Source organism: Galleria mellonella, unplaced genomic scaffold, assembly GCF_026898425.1.
Source record: "Galleria mellonella isolate WM207_F2 unplaced genomic scaffold, CSIRO_AGI_GalMel_v1 utg64, whole genome shotgun sequence".
Taxonomy (NCBI): domain Eukaryota; kingdom Metazoa; phylum Arthropoda; class Insecta; order Lepidoptera; family Pyralidae; genus Galleria; species Galleria mellonella.
Genome location: NW_026442133.1, coordinates 9,096,828 through 9,118,241, shown reverse-complemented (window position 1 = coordinate 9,118,241; position 21,414 = coordinate 9,096,828). Strand labels below are relative to the sequence as shown.

At 29.8% G+C, this 21,414-nt stretch overlaps 2 protein-coding genes across 3 annotated transcripts in view; both read right to left on the bottom strand.

Annotated features, from left to right (window-relative positions):
- Nucleotides 1-21,414, bottom strand: part of LOC113509311 (pyrokinin-1 receptor-like) — a 105,609-nt gene that overhangs the window by 31,522 nt on the left and 52,673 nt on the right. For both annotated transcript variants that reach the window (XM_052900148.1, XM_052900149.1), the window contains exons 2-4: nt 12,266-13,089; nt 5,093-5,199; nt 2,047-2,154 (exon numbers count right to left, since the gene is read on the bottom strand). In XM_052900148.1, coding sequence (XP_052756108.1) covers nt 2,047-2,154; nt 5,093-5,199; nt 12,266-13,058 — 1,008 coding nt within the window. In that variant the 5' untranslated portion in view covers nt 13,059-13,089. The remainder of the gene's footprint in view (nt 1-2,046; nt 2,155-5,092; nt 5,200-12,265; nt 13,090-21,414) is intronic.
- LOC128201870 (uncharacterized) lies at nt 6,824-8,535 on the bottom strand. Its single transcript, XM_052900150.1, has 2 exons — nt 8,503-8,535; nt 6,824-8,173 (listed from the first exon to the last, which is right to left on the bottom strand). Exons 1-2 carry the CDS (start codon nt 8,515-8,517, stop codon nt 7,856-7,858), a joined length of 333 nt encoding a protein of 110 aa, XP_052756110.1. The 5' UTR covers nt 8,518-8,535; the 3' UTR covers nt 6,824-7,855.

Below are 21,414 nucleotides of genomic sequence, written 5' to 3'. Positions count from 1 at the left end.
GAAACTAAAGGAAGTAAAATAAAAATAGAAAGAGGAGTTAGACAGGGGGATCCTTTATTACCTAAATTATTTATTGCTGTATTAGAAAATATTTTCCAAAACCTAAAGTGGAAAAATAAGGGTATAAAAATAAATAGGTGCTATTTAAGCCATCTTAGATTCGCAGATGATATTGTTGTACTGGCTGAGACAGCTAAAGAATTGGAGAATTTGATATATACTCTAGATCAGGAAAGTTTCAAAGTAGGCTTAGAAATGAATACTACAAAAACTAAAATAATGACCAACAGCTTAAAAATACCAATTAAAAGAAGGGAAAACAACATAGAATACGTAGATAAGTACATATATTTGGGTAAACAAGTATCATTTAACAAAATAAACAACGAAGAAGAAATAGGAAGAAGATGTAACATAACATGGAAAAAATTTTGGTCCCTTAAAGAAATTTTAAAAGGAGATTATTCTATAAATATGAAAAAAATTGTATTTGACACTTGTCTTTTGCCTTGCTTATTATATGCTAGCCAAACATGGATTTTTACAAAGAAAGTTAAACAAAAAATTACAACAACACAAAGAGCTATGGAAAGAAGTATATTAGGATTAAGAAAAATACATAAAATTAAAAATGAAAAAATCAGACAAAAAACTAAATTAACAGATGCAGTCACACATGCTCTACGTATAAAATGGCAATGGGCGGGTCACATCTCACGATTTACTGATAATAGATGGACGTTTCAAAGTACGAAATGGACAGGACCACGAGGTAAGAGGAACGTTGGTAGACCAATAAGACGGTGGACTGATGATATATTAGAATATACAGGAAAAGACTGGTTTATGATAGGCAGAAACAGAGAGTTGTGGAGAAAGATGGAGGAGGCCTTCACCCAAAGAGGGGTCCATATCCAAGAATCGAAGAAAAAATTACACTAACAATTAGTTATTAAGAAAAAATATAAAATAGATTAGATACTAACAATACTGTATATATATTAGGAATATGGAAATAAATAAAAGGCTTTATTATTATTATTATTATTATTATTTTCTATTACTTTCTACCGCGGGCAGTATGTTAATACATGAAAACTCTTTTTGTTACTTATAATAATTTGAATTGAATAAAAATAATAATCATTCTTTTTTCTTCAATCAGGCTTATGCAAAAAAAGGCAAAGGACAGTTAAAGGCTGATATGATGAATTTAAATTAACAAAAGTTTACTTATAATTAATTATTTTACGTTTTGGAACAATTTAATAATTATTATATAACAAGATAATAGTAGGTTATAAAATTGACAATATCTCACGACAATATGACGCGCGCTTAGCCAGGAGGACCCTTTAATGCAATGAGTAGACAATTTATATAATCTACACCTAATTGTTTTTTCCTGAGATCTTTTATTGGATGCATTCATTTATATTAATATAGGAAGAGCCTCGGGGCTTTGTGATTTAGACATCTTATTAAATCTTACAGCTTTTAATGCTGAATACTTTCAATACAACATTTTTTGATACTGCATCTACACTTAACTTATATGTGATAAATGTTTAATAACTTGATTTATAAATAAAATTTTATTTTTAATATATAAATCTTTAAATGAAAATCTCCTTTTTGAAATGTTCAGTAATGTTTTTCATGCATTTAGGATATAGCAAACAAATTAACGGCCTACCTGATCGAAAGTGGTAACTACCAGTCGTCTATAGATATAACAGATATTCAGTGATATTGTTAATACTCTCCATATGTTGTTATTTAAGATTATAAATCTATACCTCCATGCCCTATAATTTTTTTATCATATTCCATTTTTTATATCTAGAGACAGTCATAAGAAACACCGCTGTTTCACGGCAGAAACACGAGTGGGACTGAATTACTCAAGCAGACAAGTTATATACAAAATCTCCCTCTAGTTTATTTTTCTACAATGAAGTATCTAGCAAAAAACACATTTTTTTAACATGAAATTTTCTATTTCTTATCTACCTAATTAAATATTAGATATAGTAAAGCACTAACCTTGAAAGCGTTTCTAAACTTATTTGACATAATGCTGTATAGGAACGGGTTGATAGCAGTCGACAAGAAGTAGAGTATCCCGGACAACCAGGTCAGCACGATGTACGCCTGCAAATAAATATTCAAATAAGTATACAAGATGAAATCGAAATCATTAACATACTTTTAAGTAATAACTGGAAAGAATTGCTTAGCAATAAGGCCGCCTTTTTTATCACTTCATAAGAAATAATAAAATAATTAACTGTATTTAATATTTTTATAAATAGTGCAATAAAGTGTAAATAAATAAACTCTAGTAGTGAAACTGAAGATTTTTCCCAAAGGAACAAGAATCGAAAAACGACAAAAATTAACTTAATTTTTTTTTTAAATCAACTGAGAGCTGGACGCACTAAATTAGTCAACTAGCAATCCAGCCCGGCTACGCAAGGGTAAATAACAATACATTAATTTTTCCGAAGTAATATAAGCCTATGTTATTCATTGATAATGTGGCTTTATGTAGAAAAAAGAATTTATAATTGGTTGAGTAATTTTTAAGTTTGTCCATTACAAACAAACAAATTTTTCCTGTATAATATTAGTATAGATATGGAAGATTCAAAATTTTTTTCGTTTTTCAGTTCATGAGCAAAATGTTCAGTTTTACCGGCACAATACTAATTTAAATTTATAGACAGTCCCTGTCTCTTTCTCAAATTGACATCACTCCCTCTCTGTGACTCAAATATCATTTAAAAAAGAACGCACCACATTCAAAGCATACACACAATGGTCCATGTACAAACGTCATTTGCTTTTGTATGAAGTGGCCGGGGTGAGATAACACCTTAATCCTCAGGAATTACAATGCACCCAGGATACTGTGGGCGGTATATTGTACTCTGTGATATTTATAATGTTATTTATGTCTATAGGTTATCACTGTCCATCAGGTGGGCTCTTAGCTTATTTACCACTCTCATTTTATAGTATAAAAATCACTTTATCAAATACACGACATTTAATATAGGTTCCTTTTATCATGTAGGTAAGCAAGTAACGTAGGATTTTCAGAAATTCCCTCCCTTATCAATTTTCTTTTCTTTATAAAACGATATCACAATCGAAGTTTAATGTTTCATATAGAACTTTTGAATTTATTGAAACGTAGATACGATTACGCCCTTTGGTATTTCAATTTAAAATTTAATTTCCTTTTCCAAAATCGAAGCGACACCCCGGGACAGCAAGTTTGTGTTTATGTCTAGTATTATTGTTGTTTAAATAGAGTTGTATGTATACTGTAAAATTTGAGACATTAATTTTTATGACGGACTATCTTTTAGTTATTTTCTACTATGATACATAAAGTTGAGGAAAAAAAGACGAAATATAAAAACTATTTAAATCAGAAAAGAGAAAATATTGGGATACTTGATACGTCACGATGAATTTATGAGCATCATAATAGAAGATAGAAGGAAGGGGAGGAAGGGAGAGACCAAAGCACAGGTGCATCAGGCAAATCAAGGAAAAAGTTGCTATCGTATCGTATTAAAAGGTGAAGTGACTCGCTGTAAACCGTACTGAATAGTAAATAAGTTTTATTATTTTTTTACCCCTTAAAAACATTATTTGTAAGAATAAAAAAAGGTACAAATTTCACCTTAGATCAAGGTCTCTCTTTTAAAAATTGTGCTTAAATTAACAAAATCTAATGTATCAACAGTTTGTTTTTGCCATTGTAAAAAACAAGTGGCCGTTTATAATTTAACGATATCATTCGTAAACGGGCGAATTATACAAAATGACGGCGACATAATAATGCATTATACATTAACCTATTCTGAAGTCGGAAAAGTTTCCTTAATTGTAGCTGCCCCAGCTGAAGTTGAGTTACACCCCTAATTGTGAATGTACTTGTGTAATTTGGGTTAGTAATTACTTCATTGTAAGATGTTGTTTACTTTTCAAATATTGTACATGTGAAATTTTGTTAAGATGTTTGTTACTTGATCACAGGCCATCATTATCATCATATCAGCCGTTAACTGCCTACTGCTGAATATAGGCCTCCCTCTATTAGGAAGTTTTGCCAGTAATTGCCACGCTTGGCAGACGAATTGGCAACCGCAGTTAGGCTTTGATAATTTTTTTAAAGGAAAGCTGCTGCCCGTCCCTCGACCATTAAGCTCCCTTAGTGCCCTCTTACAATACCTACGAGAAAGGAAGGGGTAGCCCATTTTATGTTGGGACCACACGACGAAAATCACAGACTATATTATATGATATTTTTTAATCCTAACTCCTGTGAAAGTTTATAAATATGCATGAATTATTGTTAGACTATCACGCTTAAACTATAGACTACTATACTTAAACAGCTAAAAAGATTAACAGATAGGATACTTTTTATTCTTATTTACGAGGCAAAACCATAAGATATGGATATTATCTAAATATATAAAAAAAAGGTTTGCGCAGACAATTTTAATACAGTACAAAATTTCAAATTTTGAATAAATATTTAACTCGTCTTCCCAGATTTTTAAAATCTACAAGAAACAAATATCAGTACATATTTTATTATTATTTTTATGATACTTAGAATGGCAAAAAGTCGATGTCTTATCCGATGAAAAGTTCATAACGAGAATAATAATAAAATCCTTAAAATTGCATGGACCAACGCACACGTTTTGTAACAATACGAATCAATAAGAGACATTTTTGTTCGTTGTCTACATAGGCCTATACATAACGAATCATACTGTAGTCTGTTTCAATATAAAATAACGAAAATATAAACAAATAATCGATCCGAATATAAAACACTCTCATAGTAGTACTTAAAATTGAATAAATTAATGGATTTTTCCGATTGTTTCGAGTTCCATTGAAACAAATTATAAATAGTTACAATTATAATAATATGAAGAATTTATTGTTAAAAGTTTCGTAAGTACACATTATATTAAACTATTCTAACATTCTCAACTAAAATACATACATGTCAGTTCGGTTGTTCTTAAATTTAAGTATATAAAGATCACATAATTACCAGATAAAATGTTTCAGACGGTGTGTTCAGCCGCTTCCCGTAGATGGCGAGCAGTCTCTGAACGTGGAATGGAGCCCAGCAGATGAAAAATGAGAGCGCCACAGCCACTAGATAACAGACACAAATCTTTAAAATTTTCTCCACGATATTAAAAAAATATATATATATATATATATATATATATATATATATATATATATATATATATATATGTGTGTGTGCAAAATATAAAATTATATTGCGAGTATACTCGTAAGTGTGGAAAGAGCCATTGGCATTAACTAACCGTACATATTTGCCTACGTAGTATCTACATTAATTTACAGTAAAATTATAGAACATGATATGACACGATGGTACTCAAAAATGGTAAAACGTGGACACTACGAGCTTTACAGTTTTTTTTTATACAACTCAAATTGGCAAAACTGACGGCCCACCTGATGGAAAGTGGTAACCGTCGCCTATAGACATGAGCAGTACCATGGATTGTTTCGCCCATGATACCTACCCATGCGTTGCCATTTCTGAGAACTTAGGTGTTATTCCTCTGTACCCTGTAAATTCACGCCATATTGCATCCTTCAAACCGAAACACAACCATGCAAACACAACTTCTCCCTCTGAAGTTGTGTTTGCCCTGTGTCTATAGATGGCAATTTTCCCTTTATCAGGTGGGCCGTCTGGTAAATGTGAAACATGATATTTGCATAGTCGCTTCTATATTTATTATTATGTATTTTAATGCAATTGCTTTCTTATTTACTTAAGTTGTCGTTAATTAGTCTACATAGTAAAAGACAATTTTATCTATAGAATATTAAATTATAGTTTCACGTTGACTTAATATTTTGACAGATACTAGTGTAAATTGGTCATTCTCTAATGCCAACAGCTACTAGGCCGCTTACGTTATAAATTATTACGTATCCTTTGAAGAACAAAAAAAGTGAAAATTATTTAAAAAGTAGCGATTCGCATCGGCTTCATATGGATAACATTTTCGAAATTTATATTTAAATTATATTTCTATAGGTCAAAGAATTTATAAAATCATTTGAAAAGTTTTTGAATTACAAATAAACAATGATCCAGACATAAATAAAAAAATTATGAGGATTAAATAATTAAGATTGAACAATCGTGGTATCTCCGGACCGTAATCATGCATTATTTAAATAAGTTGCATCATTCACAGGAAAATAGCAGATAGACATAGGACAGATTTGTGATATGATATCATAAATCTGTCTGCTAAATTTATGATATTAAACGACTGTCACTACTAACGAATAAATTAGAAAATTTATTATATTTGTAACTTGTATTTTACAGATTATAAATTAGAATACACTAGGTTAGAAAAAATATTTCTTCAAATATCATAAAGTCTAATTCTTGTAATACGTTTCAATTACCATTGATATATTATTTCTATTTTATCTCATAAAGCAACGACGCTGTACACGATCTTTATTCACATATACTATTTTAATAAAACCTAATGAAAATTTAATCAAATTTTGTTGTAATTATTACAAGAACACTCTCTAAATAAAATTAGTAAGGGATCAAAATATTCAATCGCTTTTTTTTACTACTATTAGACATCAATAAACTGTCTTATAGAACGTTCAATTATAAATTGACATTTACTTTAAATTCCATTGACACGAACTATAGGGGAAAGTGGGGGAATTGGGAACACTTAACTTCCAACGTCCAAAAATAATAGAAAAAAGTCTTAGATATAGCAACTTTTATTACAATATAAACTTTACTTATCTATCTACTTATCAGTTACAGAAAAACTCTCAAGAATCAACGTTTCATTAGAAATTTTAACGAAAACAAAAAACGTTGTCGTTTCTTTTTACCCGATACCCTATGGGGTAATTGAGATCATCCCGAAGGGTAAATGGGAACGGTATGGGGTAATTAGAAACGACACAATTAAATCTTTATAATAAACTATAGTTTTTTTGGTTGGCGCATATCACACACGTACCCTAGAGTCTCGCCAGCAGTACATTTTTCATGTGCCCAGAATTTACAGATGACGCACATAATCCAATCCTCTGTCGGCGGAGATTCATATTTTTCGTTGCACATTATACAAAAAACTCTTCTTCGAACTTATTTTCTTGCAAAGCCTTCTTTAAATTTTTCCCTCCTTTACCCTTGACTCTTAGATTTTTTTTTATGGTTTTAATGTTCTTTTATAGTGTTTTATTCGGAACTTTTTCTTTTTTAGCTTTTCTCTCATTTTGTTTTTTTCTGCTTTCCCTCAAGTTCAATTTTTATCGGTGAGCTGGATAAAATTTGAGAATGTCTCTTATTCTGTCGCACAGAAGTGGTTCTTGTTTTAGGTATGATAGGCATATTAATGATTTCGGTAAGAGGCACAGAAGTGGATGGAGAAGGAGTTTTACTTTGACTGACAGTGTTATCGGATAAATTTAAACTTTGCTCAGCTGTAGTTTTATGAGCATCGCATTCTTGAATCTGACTGATGTAGGATTGATTAGATGTCGTATTCTCAAAGATGTCTTTAAATTTGTCAGGATTAATAGGATAAATTCCAGCGGCTCTAAATCCACTGACAGCCTTGCTTATGTTAGCTGTTTTATTGTACGCCTTTGTAAAAAGTTCTCCAACCTCGTATTGGATTATTCGTTTCCCAGGATTGTTAACCATGTACAATGCACATTCCTTATTGTATGCTATCTTCGGTTTCTTTGTTAAAATTGTGTTTCAGCTTTTTTAAGAATTAGCTTCAGCAAATCGAAAAACAATTCTACGTAATGAAGTTGGTGTTATTCCATAAAAAGTCTTGCAGCAATCAAGTATATATTTTTCTAGCTGGTCTTCTTGTTCTCTATTAAATACAGCAGATCGACCTTTTTTTAGTGTCTTGACTTTGTTTTGTTTTAATTGTTTGAATAATGTTGATTTTGGTATTGAATATTTGGTAGCAGCTTGGCCTAATGTGAGCTTCTTACTTCTAACATCTTCAACTGCATGGCGAAGATCTTCAATTTTGTATTTCGATTCAGTCTTTCGTATATAGTTTCGAGGCATCTAAAACAATTTTTAAAGTTAAAACATTTTTACATAATTAACCAGCAGTACTAGGGGTAAACTAAGAACGCGAGAGGTAATTGAAAACGTTCCCAATTACCCGCCTGATGCCATTCCCAATTGCCCAAATTAGTCAATATATATCAAAATGGCCGCCATCCTCAATAGTATTTTTGATAACCTTCAATCACGTAGGGTTTGGAAGCAGATAGTACATGCATGATAATAACAAAATATGGTGCCTTTGAATTAAAAAATATGATAGTTACACCTATTATAAGACACGACAAAAATTATAAAAGAAATGCAAAAAACATTGTTCGACTTACCGTGACAGCGTACATGTGGCCTTTCACTCTTACTATTTGGTGTACACTGAGGGGCGCTGGATGCGTCCGTTGAACAAGCGCGGGATGGTGTAATGTGGGGGGAAGTATTATTTACCTAGCTGTTCCCAATTACCCACCGTTCTCAATTCCCCCACTCTCCCCTAAATAACTGCATGTGAGGTTGTCTGCAACTCTAAACTTGTATTAATTGTTATTTAAACTAACTTTTAATAAGAATGTACTTATCAGTGAAAAAATTTAAAGGAAATCAATATAACAATATAAGAGATATTTTTACGATTCACATTTCTGTAAAAAAAAAATGCTACCATTTAAAAACGAATAAATTCGCCATCAGTAAATCAGAAATAGAAACAGTTGTGATTTACACGATGTTTCTGTCATCACAAAGCGTTGAAATGCACAATATTATTACGATAAATTACTACCTACTCTTTACAAAAAAAAAAAAAACAGTAAAAGAAAGAAACATAATTATCTTTATGTTTAATATTAACAGTTGTTATACATACATATAGACATCATTTAAAAAAACACAACAGTTTAAAAAGTTACATATTTAATTTTTTTTTTTATTTATGTATATGTGCCATTTTAATTAAAATGGCTTCTTTGCGTACTTTATTCATAATTATGAGTAATAATATAATTAATATGGAAATAACCACTATAACTAGACCTATCAATTCCAAACAGGATTATCAAAATTGATTCAAATTTACCTAGCTTATTCGATTCGGTTAAAAAAAAGTTTAGAAAGTTGTTTACCATATCGGCATCTCGGATAATGTAATTTTGTGGATCGCAAGTGGATTAAAGTGTTACTCGAAAATACTTAATATTTTTTGCAACTAAACCAAACTTGGTGTATATTTTTTGTTGCTATACCGACAGTAGGAAATTATAGTTTCCGACTACAGCAAACCAAACTAAATTATTTATATTCTATATTTAATTTATAGCTCATGGATATTTGGAACACGTAGTTTCTGAAATTGTTTGATATTTTCCGTCATTTTGTAAGCTTTGTTCTTTGTTATAAATATAGAAACAAAATACCAACGTTCAGTTTTTATTTTTATACGTAATATAAAAATTATATTCGAAATTTTGTGGCTTCTTTTAATGCCTTCTATTTTCCTCGATATTTCCAAAAAAGTCCTTACATATTATTGTGAGTACCTAAGTCACCAAGCAGATTTTGATGAGTGTTGACATTTAATAAATTTTATTATAGTCAGATATCTGTCAAAGTACAATAGAAATTTTAAATAAAATTATTTTGTTGCAATCAATAATTAGTATCTGTTTTATTTCTAATACAGTTGTGCGTGTGAGTTTTTTTTCTTGCGAAACGAAATCCTGCCTATTATATGAAGTAAATTCTATTTATACACAAATTTATTATATTTGAATGTGGAATGCATTCTACATTCAAATATTTTAAATTAACTATATTCCTTTATTTTATCTGCGTGAATCTCTCTAATTACACTGGGTTGGCTGGAAGAGATCTTTTTTAGAGATAAGCCCTCCCTTTCTAACAAGTTGTTAAACTAATCGTTATATGTATTGATCAAGTGCCATAAAGAATATATATATATATATATATATATATATATATATATATATATATATATATATATATATATATATATATATATATATATATATATATATATAAAGTATCATCTATGTTAGGACATAGTCTACTCGTGTACCAAATTTCATTTAAATCCATTCATCTGTTTAAGCATGATTAACAGAAATAACAGACACCCAAAGTTCTTTACGAATTTTCATATTTACAATATTACTAAAGTGTAACTTGCTTCGAATTTCGTGTCCGATAAACCATATGGCTAGCCTTCATATAGGTCGAAAGCGCCATAAAAACTTTTAGACAGACATTTATTTTTTTATTACATTTATTTACAATGAACAAAGACATACATAGTTCTTCTATGTTGTAAATAGGTAATATAATGTAATGTAAATTGGACGCTTATTTCCGCAATAGTCTTACATTTGGCTTGTGCAGCCAGTCAAGCTCCGTCCATAAGCACAAAATGTTTCTAGTATATTCAGAGGCGGCGCACACTGGTATCAAAGGATTTCTAAACATTAAGAGGTGACAGCTACAAATTTAAGATTACATGAGCAGTCGTTTCTTTAAAATAGGTACTATCTGTTTCACATTTAATGAGTTTTTGTATTAGAAAACCATAAAGTAACACACTAAGAAAGTTAATTTTTTCCAACGAACACTCTATTCGTCGATACAAATTAAGACAAAATCCGTTACAATATATATATATATATATACCTGCAACCATCGAAAGTTGAGAAATATTCTTAAACAACCAAGGAAATAAAACAGTTACTACGAACATATTTGTGAGATTTGTCTCCATTTAATATAATCCGCAATCTGTTATCGTAGGCTTTAGGTACTGTATTGTTTACACATATACACAGTGTCCTAGGAATTCATTAAGACGGTACTTAAGATTTTTTGAAATATCGACGTGAAACTTAAATAGCCATTGTGAATCCAGTACAATAGAATCTAATCAAAGAACTAGAGTTGAAAATAAATTTTATTCTACAAATGAAGTCGTAGTTACTACATTGGTTCGTTCATAAAATATCATAAATTAAGCCCGTTTGTAATGTCAATAGAATAACAACAAAGAACTTCATAGTTGAAATAGTCTGCTTTATATGGATCTTAACTTTATCAAGACTTTATTTACCTAAATATATTTAATGCTTTACAATTCCATATTCCGTTGAATTATTATAAAATTACATAATTATTTACTTTATATGAAATATTATACTTAATTTCATATAAAGATAAATTTCATTCATTAAAATTCACTCGATTACAAGGAAATACAAATCCCAAATCCTTTTTGAATTGAGGCTTCCTTCAGCTCGGACATTGAATGTCATGCACATTTTTATCTCCCGATAAACAGTAGACATATCGTCACTTCATATACAAGCTAATATGGAAATTACTAGTATTCTTCTAACTATGAAACTGGCTATTTTTATCAAAGGAGCATAATCGACAAAAAATTTTGAACCTCCCATTTTTAATACAGCGCGTCTAACTGTTAAGTTAGCACAAGTATGGGAGCACAAAAGTTTGTCGCCATTTGTAAATTTTTAACACAAAAATTTAGTATCAGTATATTTAAAACATGAGTAAATTTACGTACTGGTAACAAATTGAATTCTACCTATAAAGAGATAGATATTCGATTGATATAAGGTCAGTTATAATTAGTTTCAATAATAAATAAAAATAAATAAATAATAAATAAAATATTCAGGATACCTATTTATTTATCATATAATTTATGGTATTACTGATACAAAACTATATGAAAAATAGTTGTTTCGATATGAGCTTATAAATATCCAAATCTATGAGTTGGACAACGAATTTCTGTGATGTATATACAAGAAGATAAGTAACAATACAGATGGATTATATTAGAATTTTTAAAAAATATGTAGATAATGAAAATATATTTTTTTATAATAGCTGTCCACGTGTCCTCCGACTTCGTTTGCATAAACTAAAATATATCAGATATAATATTTTAATATATATCAAAATATATAAGATATTAATATGAATATGTATCAAATATAAAACTGAAAATAACAGATTTGTATCGCACCGAATAGAAAATAATATTGTTGTTGTGCAATTTAGTCCACCCACCTAACATTCTAATAACTCGTCCTTGGGCTGTTCCATTTTTATATCGGGTGCTAGTGCCAGTGGAGCACCGCTCTTGACTTTCCACAGATGGTTTTTTCACCTTCAAAACAGTAGAAGTCCGTAACTTGATCCCTATTAACGCGTAGAGCACACAAATCACAGACATTGGCACTACGAAAAATACAAAACTCGAAATTACGAACACTTGATGTACACCTTCACCTTTGACTGTACATACACTAGTGTTTTGTATATTATCGACATCCGTCACAATCCCGAACTGCATAGCTTGCGGCACTGCAGTACACAACGCACACACCCAAATCACAAAAATGAAACGGACCACTCGTGACAACTTGGACATTGTATGCGACATGAACGGTCGACATATCGCTATATATCGCTCAACTGTAAACGCTGTTATAGTCAACACAGTAGCATTAGCTGATGTCTCTGATGCTAAGCCCAGTGCGATGCAATGCGGCTCACCCAGCGGGTACGTAAACGGATGCCATATGCGGTGCAGTTCGATAGGCAACCCGCAAATAAGGAGTATAAGATCGGAAATTGCGAGGCTAAATAAGTAAAAGTTCGTAGCTGTGTGCATCGACCGGTTCCTCGCAATGACGACGCATGTACTGATGTTTCCCAAAATGCCAGCGGTAAAGATGATGCTGTACGCGATGCTCACAGGCACTAAGAGATTCAAAGAGTCAGGTTCGGCGTACGCGGCCGCGTGGGCCGTAGCGTTTGAAATATTTAGCATCAGAATATCCTCGTAATCAGTCTCCATAGTTGCCAAAGTAATGACGGCATCACATTACCTGTAACAACAAAAAGAACGAGTTTTAGTATACTTGTCGGCCTTTGCTTTTAATATCCCTATTACTATAATAAAATATAACATAACAGTAACAGTAATAAAAACAATTTCCCTAAGTCTGAGTTAGTAATTTATGTGACTCTAAAATAAAGTTCTAGATAATAAAAAACTAAAAGTGATAAAATACAGATTTATTCGTATAATCTACTACTTTACTCTTGGTTTATATATAAAATCGGTTTATGTATAAAATAATCGTAATAATGTTATTTTTGGTATTATTATGTTGAAAAATATTAAGCGTATATTAAAAATTATAACAGAACACTTTTAATACGTAATAAATACACAATTCTCGGAATCAAATCCGAAAAAAATACGGAAATCTCCAAAATAAAGAGGATGTATTATTTTTTTTCTCTCACATAACTGGTGAAGCCTAGTTAAGGGATTTTCAACACCAAAAAAAAACAAGATTTACTACGGTAAACGAGACAAATTGTATAAAGTCATCGACCGACCAAAATAATTGCTGCGTCGTAAATAGATACCAAGGTTCGTAATTACTATAGGCTTGTGTGTAATTTTTTTTTTGCGGAATGTATTTTTGTACACAAAAATTTTTTGTATATTACACGAGTATGTATTATATATGTTATTATTGAGATAATAATCAAAAATAAAAGTGACAAACAATCATAATAATTGCATGATCTATATAAATACTACATTTGTCGTTATCGATAGTTGTTTCTACTTCATCCAGAAGAAGGGGAAGAATTCTTCAAGGGGCATACGTTTAAAAACATAAACATACATATGTACAATAAGTTTTAAAAATAATAATTTCAAGGAATAACTAATATGCCTGGTATCATGAGAAATTAAGTAAAAATATAAAAACATAAAATAACTTATGCACTATTAATTCGTGGTCCTCCCTAAAAACTATAATGGTTGATTCTTGATAAATTTCTCGAGATGATTCAACTGACCGGGCTTTGTCCTCGCCTATCAGCACTCGCATACCAATTTCATCCATTAAAAATTGTATAGAAAAAAAGATAATAAAAATGTTCTATATAAGAATTAAATCCGGGCCCTTATTCATAAAAATTAATAGTTCTCCAATTCTGCCAAGGAGGTCAACAAAAAACCTCAAACGGAATTACGGTGATTGACAGGAAATAACATAAATGCCAGATCAACATATATTGTTCGGTCTTTATGGCTGTTGCTAGGAAAAATCCTACCGTACATATCAAACATTTACACACACTAACTACAGCTACCCATCGTGTCCTAAGTATACATCGCTAATCAATGTATTTGTTTTAATAAGTTTTACCAAATAGGCGACGTGCTGAAGAAGAGCCAAATTAAAAGCACCCGTAACCGGCGAGCGTGTATGAAAAGATTGATGAATGTGGAAGAAGCGAAAGAGGTTTGTTTGAATCGAAGCATTTGGCGTTCCATTGTTTCTGCCTACCCTAATGGGAAACAGGCGTGACAGATATGTATGTATGTTTTAATAAGATATTTATATATATATATATATATATATATATATATATATATACAATATATATAAATATGATACAATTAGCTATGTATAAACTTAATTTCTTTTTTTTTTAATTTTCACATTATTGTACACCGCTTTAGCCACTGACATTGATGCTCCATTTCACTTTAGCTTTGCTAAAAGAGAACTCTTTTAAACTCACCTTTGTACATTTATTAACCTCTGTTATATTTTTATGTACTATTAGTATGTAAAATTAAGTATAAATAAATAAGAAATAGTTTATTTCAATAGACGTAATGAAAAAAATAACCAATAAAATTAATAACAAATCGAAACATTCAATCGACTTATCTGATATGATTTAAGTATTATTGAATATCAGCAAACTGTTTTACTGTCGGATTAATAATTCTTTTGTTTATATTTTCATTAAGTCCTACTGAAACAGACTAGTAATAAATAGTAAATTAATCCCTAGAGTTACCATAACATAGACCACAGATTACAATAATATACAAAAAGGTAGATGACCTTTCTGTATATCATTGTAATTTATGGCCACAATTTGTTTAGTAGGCACTTTCTTCCACGCACAACCACTGTTTGGAATCAACTTCCAGCAGCAGTATTTTCGAACCGATACGACGACATAACCTTCAAGAAAAGAGCATATTCCTTTTTAAAAGGCCGGCAGCACACCTGCAATGCCGCTGGTGTTGTGGGTGATCATGGGCGGCGGTAGTCACTTACCATCAGGTGAGCCGCATGCTCGTTTGCCCCCGTGTTGTAAAAAAAAACATATTTTTTTTTAAATATCACCCATGAACAAACATCGCTTAGTTACAAATTTATTCTGTTAGTAAGATTTTTATATAGTATTATTAAATTTTTCCTTTTATATCTGCCATCTTGCATTTTACATGAAGTTATAAAGACTATAGCACTCACGATAATATTAGATCATTATTACAGCTCCTTTATCGTTATCCGTCATGTCGTTACAGGCAACTAAAAGACACTATCTATAATACCCCTACATACATTAAAGTTAAAAACTTCACAATTCTTTATTGCTTAGCTTTGTCTTGACTTATTTTTTAGCTTGGTTGATTTTTTATAAGTGAATACATAACTGGATCAGAGAGCTAAAAATGTGAAGAATGTGACTTAAGTATCATAAACTGGTTTATTTCAATAGGTACATTTAAAATAATAATATATCTGACAATATGTAATGTAGAGCGTTTTCGATGTTGTTAATAAATTTATATATTCACGACTGTGGGATATTGGACGGGGCGAGAAACACGTATTTTCCAATGTTTAAAAACATGTCTTTAAATGTCAAGTCAATAAATATTTCACTAATATTAATATTATACATCAAAATAGTAATATCAAAACATACAAATGTCCTATAAGTTAGCTGGTTTTTTTTTTTTATATTTAGTGGTTTTAAAAGTCAGCTTTTCATGCTGGCTGTATGCTCTATTTTAAATATTCTATACGAGTATATAACTTTGTTTATTCTACCATGAATATTTAAGATATAAAGAACAGTATTTCAGACAATGAATCCAACAAATCAAAGTCCAATAGCTATCGACAATTTATTCAGTATAGTAGCTAAACCCGCCTACCTTAACAACTTCACCCCCATCTCGTAGAGGTATTTGGATAAATGACATAGTCTCAGACTATTTTTGTGCTACCACTCCCACACATTTAGTCACGGTCGGTTTGGGTATTCCCGACCTTGCCCTTTAATTTATCGTTAACTTGATAGATGCCAGCCTAAATTTATAGTTTCAATGATAGATACATAATATAACTATATTAATAATTTATCTATTTTTTTATTTGTCAAATATTATATGCTATATTATTCACTAACATTAGTGTTTCTTTTCTCTTAGGATTTGCTATAAGAAAACTCTTACAAAACTCGCCTATATATATATATATATATATATATATATATATATATATATATATATATATATTTGTTTTCCATCACTAAGTATATATAATTCGCATGTATAGTAAAATATAAAAATAAATAATTTAGTTCAATGATATTAGATTAAAATAAAAAACTGTTATTCTTTATTATTCGTTATTTATAATAATAGAAGAGAACCTTAATCTCCATTTATTAGAGGCGCTACTGCATGATAACGCAAATAAAGTGTAATTAATATAATTATTTCCTACATTTCTTTGTCTTTTACTAGCGTGGGTTGCACCCACGCTATTGTCCATTGTCCATATAAAATACATATGCTCATAGAAAAAATAATAGGATTCTATGCATTAATTAGGATAAGCCCCATGTGTACCCGAATAACGAATTCCATTAAAGCGAACAATGTAGGATACTCTACTATTAATGAAGCGATCACCTCAAAAAAAGTTGCAAATTATCAATTCGTAAAGATGAATAGCTAGATGTTCTTTATGAAAATGTATGTTTATTAAATTATTTTTATAAAATATAACACCACAGATAGACATAATTTTTATACTGCAAACTTATAACACTCTTAAGAAAGAAAAACGTGAGTATGAAAAGTCGAGAAAATGGAATCTAGACTACTATGCGATAAGAGCAGTCACTAATTGAAATTTAATTATTTGCTAACATATTAGGAATTAATTATTTATATTTAAATATTCAATTCCTGTCACCTATATTATCTTCGACTCATATTTCTGGAAAGCACATCGAATGAATGCCGAACAGTGCACAAACTACGTGGCATAAAGTAACCGATAGGTTCATTTTTTTTTTAGAAAACTGATTCGTAACGAGCCCTATTGTTGTGCATTTACATTTTTGTCTTACCCGTGAAATTATATATAAACAAACTGTGAGAAATTATTATATAAAAAATTAGCGGAACACTAAAAATTATATCAAATTATGATCACTATTTATAATGAGCTATCACCCTTAATTTGTTTACACTAATGAATTGAAATGGAATTTATTTAATATTGATTTTGACCTTGAGGGAAAACCCCAAGGGTGTAAAGAGAAGCAAAACTCTAGTACCCGTTCACCTTGACTGTCTGTGAATATGACCAAAACAAGTGCAGTAATAACAAAAAAAAAATTAAGGCACCATTGGACGATAAGTTTTCCTTTTAATCAATTATTATGTAATACGGTAGAATGTAATTTACTTAAATCATAAATATTTTAGTCTTATAGATTACATGTTATTAATAGTAAATAAAATATGCCTACATATTATTCGCTTGATCGCATCCATCAGCTATTCAATCATACGCCTCGATTTCTCTCAGTAATAGCTGGGACTTTGAAAAATTGTCTGCAAAAGCATCTATCGTCTAGTAGACATCTTACCTATATCATAAGTATAAATATCCAGATACAATTGACACTTCCATGAAAATATCTATGTTGGCACGCTAATGACTTACGTCTTATTAAGACAGGACTTAAAAGCAACAGATTCCTTTGCAGTTTACTATTACAAAAGCTTTTTATTAGACCTATCGTCTATTAGACTCCTTACTCTCAAATGTAACTTATTAACATACATAAACATTATTTAGAGACAGACGGCGCACGTATTTGAATTCATATGAAAAGTAAACATGCCATTATTATTATATTTTTGCTACTTATTACTATGCTTTAGGAGCAACTACTCATATTTATTGTACCAGCCTACAATTTCACAAAGTGGGAATTGATTATTGTTTTTATGTTACTACCCAGTAGTAATAAGATTGTTATTGGCATTAAATTGTATTGACATTTAGTAATCGCATTGGCAACTTCGATATTTACTAAGAGTAATATTGAAAAACAAATAAAGATTTATAAAATCTGCAGCAAACACTTTCACTATAAATTTTGTCAATCTTTGAAACATTTTCAATATAAATATTATATAGAGACTCCAAATTGACAGAAATCGGTTTAATAGATTTTTTAAAACGTTTGGCAGGAAAAATTAACAACATTAAAAATTAACTGTTTACAACCTGTGTTTAATCTATGTCTGTTATAACAGGATTCAATTCATATCTCATATGCCAAAATTGATTTTGGCTAGATTAAATTATTACCAAAATACAAAATCCAACCTCAAGGTCAGCTACATACCCACTTACAAAAAAAAGCGATTACATACCTTGCATTTGTCAACTAAAAATAAATACGTATAGGTACATATGCGCTGTAAGAAAAAGGCGCTTATTTATACACACTGAAAGACAAATAAAAATCTATGAAATCATAGAATTTGGCAGTCCTCTCCCATCAACTAGTCATCGTAAAATGTTTGTGCAAATATTTAGGTATTTGACGCTTAATTAAAACGTAGGTACTTATCAACTTTCCTATTAATTTTCCCCTCCTCTGTGGATCGTTACATGTAAATTTAGGTATATTTTAAAATTTATATGTTAATATTCTTCCATCAAATATAATTATTAGCATTATTTACTTTACAATGTAGTCATTAATTTAATATATATATATAGATGTTATATAAAAAATAAAATAATAATATATAAAAAAGATCATATGATTATCGTAGATTATTATTAACCCTAAAAACATACAAGAAAAGGTCTGTAGTGTACATTTTAGTGGTACTGTAGCCAACTGTAGCCAGCCAATATGTCAAAATTTATAACCACTATTTTAGTCGTTAAAGCCGGTGGATAAGAAGTAAAAAAACTCGGTTTTTATGAGGGTGCTTAGCATTTTTTTTTTTTATCTAAGTATTATTAACATAATACTTTCAGACTAAAGACATTTTTAGAATTAAGAAAAAACTTTAATAATTTTAACTGCTTATATTATTTATAAAGTGGATCTAGACATTGTAGTCTGTATATGGAATCTATTTATATATTAAAATATTAAAGCAATATTTTAATTTTAATATAAACATCGTAGTATATACATCTTAATTTGGAATCCCTTTACATCGAGTGGACGCCATCCTCAATTTCATAAGAGCTAGCGATCCCCATTGCAATCGCTCGTAAAATATCAATAAAAATATCGCATCTAATTTATCCCCACGTTTTAGTACAAACAATAATGCTGCTTTCTTTCAGCTCTGTAAATGTACCCACCAAAGTCATTCATTATTCATATTAATCACATCATATTAGACCATCATACAATCATTATCTATACTTGTATAATATAGAAATATCTGTTCGTTTATATAAACTTCATATATTTTATCGATATGTTTAGAAATATTTAGGAAATGTGCTTGTTGAATCTGTTATCGGAATGATCCATATTCTAATAAATTTCTTATCATTGTTCGTATTTATAATAAGTTTATTACTGTAATCTTTTGAAGGAAACAATAAAGAGTATCTACTTTTCTAATATCCAATATTACTTATTTAATATCCAAGCTAGCTTTGTTACTAATTTGTTATTTTTACGGTATGTTTTAGTGCAGTAAAGAAATATATTATTATTATCACTTATAAATTGACCACCTTACAACAAGACATCCAAATCTATAAGAACTAGAACATCAATACATTTATGTATCTAATGAACTTCAATACACCTAGATAATCGATGAATAAAAGATGAACTATACATACATAAATATAATAGACACTTTAACCGGCAATATAGTGTTATGTGTTATTAGTGTATATAAATATGCAGGTAAAATCAAATTATTGTATTATTTATTATCTATAATATATATAATATTTTATGTAGGGTTTTCATAGTAATTTAACTACGTAATCCTAACTTTACATGTATATGATATATTCTCTAGCAATATAAAAGTTATAAGCCTCTTAGCAATAAATAAAAATGAAATACAAGTACACTCAGTTCATTTGATTTTTAAAAATCATACTATTATATCATATTTACTTATTTTATTTAGTATATAATATATAACAAGTAATACCCAACTTCTGTTAATCCATTGACACTTATTTAACTATAGCTGCTTTAGAACTTCTATCAACAATAATTGTGATATATTTTATATAATTACCACGTGGTTTTACTAAACTTGTTCATTCTTGATATGTCAGGAAGCTCCGCTCTGTTCAACTGTTGGACAGAAAGTGTCTCCCCACCCAAATAACAATCTTTTATAATTACAGGACTGAATTCGACTAAACAAGCCAGCGGAACCGCGTGTTCTTACAATTTCAATATATTTTATTCAAGTATCATTATAATAAATTATTATAATAACAATTTTAACATTTTATTATTTTTTAAAGTAGTTAGTCTGATTTTTATTAATAAATGTAGGTACACATTTTGTCACAAGATGTATAAGAAAATTAATACAATTTAAAAAAATATATCTAACACAGACAAAGAAAATACTGTTTCCTAAAAAAGCTCTCTAAAATCTAAAATTCATAAACGCAAACTCATTAAAAATGTCAACTCAGACTCATTAATGAAAAGCAATTGCAAATATTCGTTATACGATACAGACAAAATTATTCTTAAGTATCTTTCAAATATTAATATTTTATGCCAAACTCTTAATTAATATTATGAATATGATAGTGATTTTTGTTTCTTTATCTCTTAGCGCCTTAATGACTAAACCAATCACTGTGAAATTTAGTATACACATACTAGGTATATGAGATGAGTTTCTTTTTTCCCGCTTAGTGAATATATCCCTGTCACACAGACAAAATCGCGAGTAAAAATGAGATAGTGAGGATGGGATTGTCAATAACGAGATCTAGCGGCCCCATTACTAACAATACAACCTATCAGGTCAACCTCCACGCAAT